The sequence below is a fragment of the Adelges cooleyi genome, unplaced genomic scaffold, assembly GCF_023614345.1.
Source record: "Adelges cooleyi isolate 19-005CV unplaced genomic scaffold, UGA_ACOO_1.1 ACOO_flye_CR_arks_rails_tigmint_CR_PRNA_23, whole genome shotgun sequence".
In the NCBI taxonomy this organism is placed as follows: domain Eukaryota; kingdom Metazoa; phylum Arthropoda; class Insecta; order Hemiptera; family Adelgidae; genus Adelges; species Adelges cooleyi.
This window is the reverse complement of record NW_026095893.1, coordinates 18,330,263-18,340,199: the sequence shown is the minus strand read 5'-3', so window position 1 is coordinate 18,340,199 and position 9,937 is coordinate 18,330,263. Positions and strand designations below refer to the sequence as shown.

Sequence of the window (9,937 nt, the reverse complement as noted above, 5' to 3'; positions counted from 1 at the left end):
AGCTTAATGCATGTTCCTTAATTTATTAAAATCAAAAACATTCATAATAACATACATTATGATCTAAAGATGATACAATTTTAGGGAGATTGTCTTATCCGTTAAACAATTCTTAAAAAATAAATGTATGGCAATTATAAAAAAATGTCTATTCCAACATTATATATTTTAAGCTAAATAATGAATAAGTTGAAAATCTAATATAGCATTACTTCCAAAATGTCATCGTCTTACAGTTAAGATACATAATAGAACATAGAAGTTGGTATGATAAATATGTTTTATTCAAAATTAAAGTGTTATGCAATTGTCCCATGTCTTATTAAAAGACTAGTAAGCTTCTTAAGCTAACTATTTTAAAGTCTTGTCTGTGTGCTTATATATCGACCAAAACACTAAAATCTAATTACATTTTACAGGTTGCCTTTGTTAGTTTATTTACATAGCTGGTGTTATCTTTTTAATTATGACTAGACATGTACAACACTTTGACGCAAGTTTAAAACTTTTGGTTTTTGGTATAACTTACAATTTATATCGCATAAAATCGAAAAATATTTGGCAAGCTTTTCTATGTGACTATTTACAGAGGTGATTTTTTTTAGATATTTACACTACTCTTGACTTGAAGACAATATGAATTTTCCTCTATTTTGTTGTGTATATAAATTTACTACAACAGCTATTCACCATTTGTCCTAATTATATGATATTTCCTAATTTAAACATTATAGTTTACTAATTATTTTTTAACACGTTATTTAACTGTAAGGATTTTGTTTTATCTGACTAGACTTATGATTCAAGTCATACATTTTTGACTGATGATATTTTAAATTTCATTACTCTTTTGCCCGAAAATAACTTTTTATTTCTATATGGTACATACTAACTTTATACTGACACAGAGCACAAACTATTCTCTTCTTAGGTATAGGATTTACATTTTAAGACTAATGTTCGTATTAAATAATTTGAATTATAATTTTGTGTATGCTTATTTATCGATATAAAATTATTGAAAATGTTTTATTTTAAAGGTTTTTTCTTAAAATATAATAATATAAATAAACTGTGGAGGCGGCACATTTTGAGAAAGGTTAAATAATTGTATTAAATATAAACGTGTTGACATTAACAGAAATAAAAACGTTTCTTCTTTGAATTTCACAAAAAATAATTATCAATAATTGACAATTGTTTAGATAAATAATATTGTAAAATATTGGAGTAATTAAGGAAAAGGACAAAATCTTATAATATTCAAAAGAATAGCTCTGTGACCGTAGTAAGATTAGTAAATGAGAGATAAAACTTAAAATCTAGGTGATTTTTTTTTTTTTTTGATAAGGATGAGAAGAAAATATATCTGAAACAATAAAAACCAGAAAAAAAAAGTTAAAGAAAGGACATGATGTACTCGAAGAGTAACAGGCCAGGCGGACATGGATGAATTAAGTCTCAAAAAACCTAAAACGTTCTATGAATAAATATTTGCGAAGATTCAACGCTGGCAAGTAGTGGTAATAATGACAATAATACATAAGCAACAGATGTATTAATTTATAATTATTAGCAAAACTGTTTATGACATTCATCAAATTATTTGATAATTTTATTAAAAACTATTTAAATATAATAACACCAGTGTTATGTAATATATTATATTATTTTAGAAGAGTTATGCTTTTAGATCCTGATCTTAATAATTACTATTGTTGGTAGCCATCACTAGGTTTCTAAGTTGTATTATTTGAAGATCAATGTCAGTGACGTCTACTTGCCAATATATGCCCTCAAATGATCTGTATTTTACAACATGACCTTCTTCATCTTCTAAGGCACAAACACTATAAGGTTCAACATTGGTAGATGTTATAAATAAATTTGGGATTTGTGTACTCGTCCATACTCCTATGATACGACACAACTGTTTTAGAGTGACACCTGGTTCGAGTCCGTCTAAAAAATAAAAAATACTTTTTTATTTTTTTAATTTAGATTAATAGCTACTACTTTTAGTACACAGCCGAGGTGTCCACTGTGCCATATCATGCATGCCCCCTTAATCAATTATTTTAATTAGTAGGTAAATAATATAATGGTTCAACAAGCTATACAATTCCAACTCTGTAGTAACTTTTACCTAAAGCCCTGATGGTTATATTTTTTAAAGCTTCTGCAGTAAAAAATCTTCTCTCTTCTCCAAGTTGTCTTAAATTTAGATTTCCAAAATCTGCGAAAATTAATAAACACCAGTGTCGTAGAAAACAAATGATACAAATTAAAACTAAATAAGTTGCATTACATAATTTCAGGAACTTTGGTAGAACTAATGTTTGAACAACTTGCCAAGTTATAAAAATATGTACATTTTTAGGGTGTTTTTTTTCAATTTTAATGGAGAGTGATAAACTATGTCCATTTTTAGCATTATAAAGTACCTTTTGGGTATTATTTTTAACTAGATTACTTGTAGAAGCTTAGAAACTTAAACTACAAATGCATGAGTTCTTATACTAATTTATATATTGTTAGTTACTGTTGACAAGAACTTTTTGCAATTGTTAAATACAGTTATTCAATATCAATATCTCTCGCCAACCAAAAGCTTACTTCATTGTAATATCATTGTATGAAAACAAAACTATAAATTAAATTTGAAAAATAAATGAGCCTTAAGGTCTATATACTAGTATCCAAAAAAAAAAATCGTAAGTACTTTGGTTTGGAAATTCAGGCACAGGAAGAGCTGTAACAAAAAAAATATATATATGCTTCAATTGTATACACTTATTAAATATCTATAAAATTAATTTAAGCATATTTTATATTTTATCCTTAACAGTAAATCTAAAGCTGAGATAATTTGACCAATTAATTAATGCAAAATATTCTATTACCATTAAATCATTTCAAATAGTAACCATTGAATTATATTTGGTAAGATCATTAAAAAAATTAAGCAAATAACGTTTAAATATATGACTTTTAACTATTAATTGATAATATAATTTTTAAAAACTTTTTTTAAAACTATGTGACTATCAATTTTGAAAATTATTTTATTTTATACTTACATAATTGCACTGCTATTTCATTTTGCATAAGTGTTTGGTAATTTGTGGATTCTGAAATGTATAACAAAATACGTTTTAATGTACGTGTTTTATATGATATTATATATATATAGATATAAAAAATATTTGTGTGAAAAATTGTAAATACAAATGTTTTTTACGCTGTATGTCGTTAAGGTTTGCATATTCTGAAATTAACACCAAGACATTATTTACTTTATCAAACAACCGAATGAAAATATTTCCATGAAATACAATGAAAATTATTACCAGGTATAGCGATCATAACACTAATTTCGTCTGAAATTAAAATTAAACAAATTATTTATATGGCATTTAAATTAATATTATAAATGAATAAAAAATAAATATTCTATTAGAAATAAGCCAGGTCAAGGTAGAAAAATATGTGTATTACAAATTCGTGTAAAAATTTATTGGGTTCCATTGAATAGAGGGGAAACTTTATGAAAATAATATAATGGCTAAATTGAAGCAAATGTGGTTATTAGAAAAAAATATGTTTTAATAAGGTCGACAGACGTATCACCAGTGTTGTTTTTCATTACACTTCCATTCAGATTTAAGAAACAATTTTAATATTTATATCACTGATGAATTTCGTTCGCAATTTTTATACAAATTTCAATTTTTTTTTCTAGTAGGAAGCATTATTTGTATTATTATATAAAAATAACTACCCATCAAGTATGCATTATCATAAACCATTGTTTTAATTACACGCTCCAAACCATCTAGAATAAAGAAATAAAGGTTTTGGCTTTAAAAAAAATTCAAATAAAATCATTAGAGGTACAATAACCATCAGAATACATGTGTATACCATGATTTAAGCGATGACAACTAATTAATTTATATAAATGATTTCATCTACATAAATGAAGTAGCAAAAATTCAAAACTTTTATATCAACTCAAGGTCAGTTTCAATTTTTTTTTTTACCACGACAAATCATACAATATTCTTTTGATTTATAGCATCTAGTAATAATTGTTTTATATACATCTAAGAAAGTTCTGTGCGAATTTCATAATTTTTGGTTCAGTCCATAAGGAGTTATCTGTTATAGCCTCTCAATACCTACAGCAATAATATATGATATGGGGCGGCTAAACGTGACCATTCCAGTATACTTTTTAGGTTATCAATAATCTGACAATTAGGCAATTATGACAAATCAAATTACATACTAGTATATTATTTTAAAATATATCTCACTTCCAATCTGAATAGTGTTGTGTTCAAAAGCTAGCTGTATGTGTCTGTCTGTAACACATTTTTTAAATAATTTGTATAAAAACAGTAAAATTTCAAAAACGTATGCAGTCAATCTACATGACAAAAAGTGTTACTGACTTGTAATGAAAACCGCCATCATATATTGCCCTATAAAAGAGGGTGACATATTATTTTTATTTTTAAATACCTCTTGTAAGTGAGTATAAAAAATGAAATAATTACTTATATCTGCTATAACATTTACAAAGACAAATGATAAAAAAACACAGAAAAGTTTCATTTTTATCTGCAAATGTATAAACGATATATCATAAAGTCATGTCAACTATTTTAAGTTATTTTAAGTTGAAATACTTAATAAAAAAAAAATTATATTTTTTCAAACAAAACACTTTAAGGCAAATAATAAATAACAAAAAAATCATTAAAGCTATCTATCCAAAATGTCATGGTCTTTTGATTTCTTAAAAGAAAATTATAAAACTGTATAAAGTGCAATATTTGATAATGAAAAAAACAACACTTCAAAAACGGATGAAAAATGGACAATCTTAATTACTGTTTACTTATTTTTGCACCTTAGCTTTTAGCTTTTTAGTAGGGCTGAACAATTGTATAATGTCTCAAACTCTATAATGTCATATTATTCCTATTCATTTTTTTTTTAAATAATCTAATTTGAATAACTATTTGTTAATTTATTATTACCCAATCTTGTTAAAAAGATGTAAAATAACTTAACATGTATTCAAGGTACAAGAACGAAAAAAGTTATGTCATTTCTCAAACACACATTTAAATACATTTATTTTAAAAAAATGATATCTGACAAATATCTGACTAATAGCGTACTTACAACAATTGAAGCTTAACAATATTACTTACTTGAATTATTGAAATGTTAAAACTATTAGCAAAAATATTAGTTTGATCAGCTTTATTAAAGAACTGTTTTAAAGTGGATTTCTTGCGACTTGTCAATTGATTTATAATATGTCGACTGAAACAATCAACTCTACGTGTTATATTTTGAAGGTTGTCTATGTTTATTAATTTATATAGCTGAGGTTTTTCAATATGGTTATATATATATATATTTTTTTTCTCTGATGTAGAGTTCAAACTATCTTAATGTTTACATTAAAGACATTTAACTACATTTTTTTGGCTCTGCCAGCCGAACGCGACGATTACCAATGCAAGCGCTCCTACTTAGATTGATTTTTTTTAAATTATTTTTTAACAACCCTAATCGACGAGCGCTTAACATTAAAACACTTGCTCTTATTAATGCAATTAGCATTGAGAAAATGTCTTAAATCTCGATTTTCAACGTTCAATTTTAATGTACCGTCCAAGTTCACGCCGCAAGCGTATCTCCCACGTTTTTGTTTGGTGCCAGAGCACCGCGTTCGTAGTTAGTATGTATGACTTACAAGTTACTTCAGGCAACATCAGTGAACCATTATAGTCGCATTGCACTCGTTATCGTAATGGACTGACCAGCTCCCAACAATAAACCTAAACAAAAAAAAAGTCCTATATTTTGTTAGATTTACTATATCCACTATTAGCTACGGGATCTGTGGCTCTTGTGCCGGACTTTGAGGTCAAATGATTTTTCGATAACACTCCTTCCATAAGACATTCTGAAGTTACAAACCAGCTTGAACCACAACCCGTTCAATGCAAAACTATAAACAGTATCATCTGCATAGCTAATACATAACGATCGGACGAAATTCAATCGCTGGATCGTTAAATTCGCAGATTTTTCCAATAAATGTTATCTATTGCTTCTATGTAACGATGTTGAGTGTTGATCTGTCTATCAGAAATGGTTACACAAAGTCAGTTTCTTGAGATGGTAGATTCGCTTATTAGACTATGGTTTAGCGAGATCTGTGATTTGCCCACGGATACATCCGTTCCAGTATAAGTCACATGGACTAGGTATGATGAGAGTAATGTGGGAGGTATCAACCCAACATGTTTGCAAAAAATCAATAGAAGTTACTGATAATAATCACATGCATTAATTTTTTTATTTTATTATTTGTTTGAAGTTCAAACTCTGTCAGGCTTCAGAACAACATACGGATAATCAATCAAATAATGTAAATTTTGGGTTGGTAACGTTACAAACCGTGATTATAGTTATTGTTTTTTTATCAATTTAATAAAAACGATAATTCAGCATGTTATTGTATTGTTTTTTTGATTTTACAATTTATTATTAAAAATTCGTTTAGAAACTTTGTAGATGGATTTCCTAACTTGTTTCAAAAACGTATTGTAATCCCCATGTAAATTAAATTCGATTTTTGCTCTTAGATGACAAAATAGTCAAAGTCTCATAGTTTTAATACACGTAGTCTGTAATCGTTCCCACAAGTTGTTTTAGTAGAGTTTAATATTTGTTTTATAATTCATATAATAATATACACTGTGTTCAATTTAATGTAAGACGCTCATTTTCTCTTAAAATGATTGGAATTTTGAAGACACAAATTTTTAGCACTATCAAAAGCTCTATCAACTTTTAAAACTTAAATGCCAACGTAAAGATTAAATTAATTTGTTTAATTAAAAATAATTTGCTGACAATTTTGAATGGTCTATAGCTAGTTTTGGGCAATTACTTTTAAAGTTACTAAGTTTAGAATTTGGAACGGAATGTGGAGCCAGGTAGAGTATGCGCCCGTCTTACAATTCAAACTTTAATAAAGTAATTCTCCAAAACTGGTTATCGATTAGTCAAAGTTTTCAGCCAAATATTTTTAATCTAAAAACTAATTTAAATGGCTACGTTCCCATTTATGTTTCGAAAGTTGATAGAATTTTAGAAAATGCTAAAAAAGGTAATTATGTATTTAATGTTATAATATTGTAAAATAACATAAAGTAAATTGCTTTTCAAAAAAAAAAACTTTTAAAGTTACAATTTTTTCCGAGAAAAAAAGCGTTTTACTTTAAATTAATCACCTTGTAGACAGTAATTGTAAGAAAAAAAAAATACCTACGTGCACAATACCTAAAATCGCACGTCTGAGAAAATGATCAACTTGTGATTTAATACCTTCGAATATTTGCAAAGCCAGAACATTATTGGCTCCACTTGTATTCAGGTGTTTATTAGTAAAATTGTTAGGGTTGTTCTTTTTTTTTCGAGGCTAGGAATTATGAAACGAAAACTGTGTGAAACATTTTAAAAAGTACTCAAAAACACTGTACAATATTAAACGGCGTTCGTAAAACCAGATATAAGAAATTACTGGTCGATAACTAGTTTTGGATAACTTTTTTTGAAGTTAATAAGAGTCTAATAGTTAGGTTGGGAGAAGAAGTGCGGTTGGGAAGTGCACGCCGATAAAAATAATACTACACTCCACCTTTCCTCCTGCCCTAAACTTGAAACTTAATTAACTTCAAAAGTAGTAGTTTCAAAAGTCGCTATCGATCAGTCAAAATGTTTAGTACATTAATCTCAATTTAAAAAGTTAATAAAATGGATGCGTTACCATTTTACCCTAAACTTGGCAGGAATAAAAAATTCACACGAATCACCCTGTATACTACAATACAAAATTGTACATTATAATATCTATTTTGCTTTTTTTTTTGTAGGAAGAATTTTTTTTTCTTTATCTCGGGATGAAAATGCTACCATTCCGTCCGTTTATTTTGCTCGTCTGTACAACTCTCATGCCCTACCAGTATGGATTCGAGAAATATTCCCAAAAATTTTACTAATATTCAGTAATGTTCAGTTGCTTAGAGTCTAGAGGAAATTATGTGCCAATGTATTGGTAGCGGGGATTTTTGACATTTCCATGTCTTTGCTCTGGCACATAACCGAAAAAAGTTTTTTAGCCGAGTCTGCAACCACGGAAGAGCATTTTCATGTCTCGTTGAAGTACCGAATAAATTTAGATTAGTTGTGGAATTATTATTTAAAGAAAAAAATTACATGGAACTTCCAGTTACAGCATAAGCCAAGGACATTAAAAAATTATGTACAATCAAGTTTCTGGCTAAAATTGTAGTGTTTATTATCAGGCCAAAAGTAACTCAACATAGTAAATTAAACTATTTTGAATTTATTATTTAGTTCTAATTTGAACGTTGAATGTACAATATATCTCTTATCTCATATCAGATAACAGCGTAACAAATTAACATTCGAAATGGATCCGAAGTGGCCTTTCCGATAATTGTCTTTCGTCGTCGCTTCGTAGTTAACATAACGAATGATTTTTGGTACCTTGCGGTGCGTAGCGTAACGCTTTTTTTGGTAACACTTTTTTTCGGTTATGTACCGGCTAATTCTCACCCCTATCTCCCGTACCCAACCCCATCTCCGTGTGGTAACGCTTTTTTAGTAACGCTTTTTTCGGTTATGTGCCAGAACTAAGACATGAAAATATCAAAAGCGTTACCAAAAAAGCGTAACGATAAAGAAATGGGGTTGGGGGTGGGAATTAGTTTTGGCACATAACCAAAAAAAGTGTTACCAAAAAAAGCGTTACGCTGTTATCTGATAAGAGATAACAGGTAACAAGATAGAGGTGAGAGATAGGAGGTGGGCGATAGTGGTTGGGGGCTAGGGGGATGTGAGTGATAAGGGAAGGAGATAGGGGTAGGAGATAGGGGATGGGAGATAGTAGGTAGGGGATAGGGGTAAGATATAGGAGGTAAGAGATAAGAGATATGTTGTACGTTCACGTTCAAATTAGAACTAAATAATAAATTCAAAACAGTTTAAGGGCGCAAATTCTCTGTGAATTGTTTTAAGCCAAATATTAAACACTACAATATAAGCCAGAAACTTGATGTTTTAATATACTAGCTTGTTACTGCTTCTTAATATACTATATCATTATTTATAGTTCCACCACTACTCTAAATTTATTTGGTGCTTCAACGAGACATGAAAATGCTCTTTCGTGGTTGCAGACTCAGCTGAAAATTTTTTTTTTTATTTATCGTACCTAAGTCTTAAAGAACCCGGGATATTTACATTGGTTGATTTTACAGCATATTTTCATTAAATTTTATTTAGGCAAGTTGAGTGCGGTTTTTGCGTCGTAACCGTAACCCATGTAAACATGCCAAAAAACACTATACAAAATTTTCTATAATTTTATTTCCAAAATTGTTGTGTGCAACGAATATATAATTATTTCCAAAAAAAGTTTCATTTCATTATAACATATTGAAACAGTTTTCTTCTATGATTTATAAATGATAGTGTTTTAAACAATATACGGTATTTTAAATTTAAGTAATTTTTATTAAAATCCATTTAAATGATATTATTATTTTTATGTGTGTTCAGTTCTAGTAAAATATTTTAAATGGACCCGAGCACAAAATAATATGTCGATCGCCTGACAATAATTTAAGTCAAACATAAAATATGTATTATTTTTAAAAAAATGTTTAGAATTAATATCATAGTTAAACTCATTCTATAGTGTATGACGCAAATGAATATAAGATTTCTTTTATTGATACAATTGTTAGGACATAATAAAGACATCAATAAACAAACATGTCATCAATTGCAAGCGCCTAGTTGTGAAATATAATATTAA

At 28.2% G+C, this 9,937-nt stretch overlaps 1 protein-coding gene across 1 annotated transcript; it reads right to left on the bottom strand.

Annotated features, from left to right (window-relative positions):
• Positions 1 to 1,543: 1,543 nt before the first annotated feature.
• On the bottom strand, positions 1,544 to 4,939 carry LOC126835455 (uncharacterized). Its single transcript, XM_050568060.1, has 11 exons — positions 4,919 to 4,939; positions 4,563 to 4,626; positions 4,458 to 4,487; positions 4,320 to 4,367; positions 3,782 to 3,835; positions 3,351 to 3,380; positions 3,242 to 3,268; positions 3,081 to 3,131; positions 2,723 to 2,752; positions 2,147 to 2,236; positions 1,544 to 1,962 (listed from the first exon to the last, which is right to left on the bottom strand). The coding sequence occupies exons 2-11, from the start codon at positions 4,618 to 4,620 to the stop codon at positions 1,703 to 1,705; spliced, it is 678 nt and encodes a 225-aa protein (XP_050424017.1). The 5' UTR covers positions 4,621 to 4,626; positions 4,919 to 4,939; the 3' UTR covers positions 1,544 to 1,702.
• Between the last annotated feature and the right edge of the window lie 4,998 nt (positions 4,940 to 9,937).

Bases quoted from the DNA above. Each gene is read 5' to 3' on its own strand.
- LOC126835455 (XM_050568060.1), bottom strand. From the start codon at position 4,620: ATGAAACTTTTCTGTGTTTTTTTATCATTTGTCTTTGTAAATGTTATA. The intron at 3,381-3,781 runs GTAGTTATTTTT...TTTTAATTTCAG, and splicing joins TGATAATGCATACTTGATGG to ACGAAATTAGTGTTATGATC. The intron at 3,132-3,241 runs GTAAAAAACATT...TATACATTTCAG, and splicing joins AAACCTTAACGACATACAGC to AATCCACAAATTACCAAACA.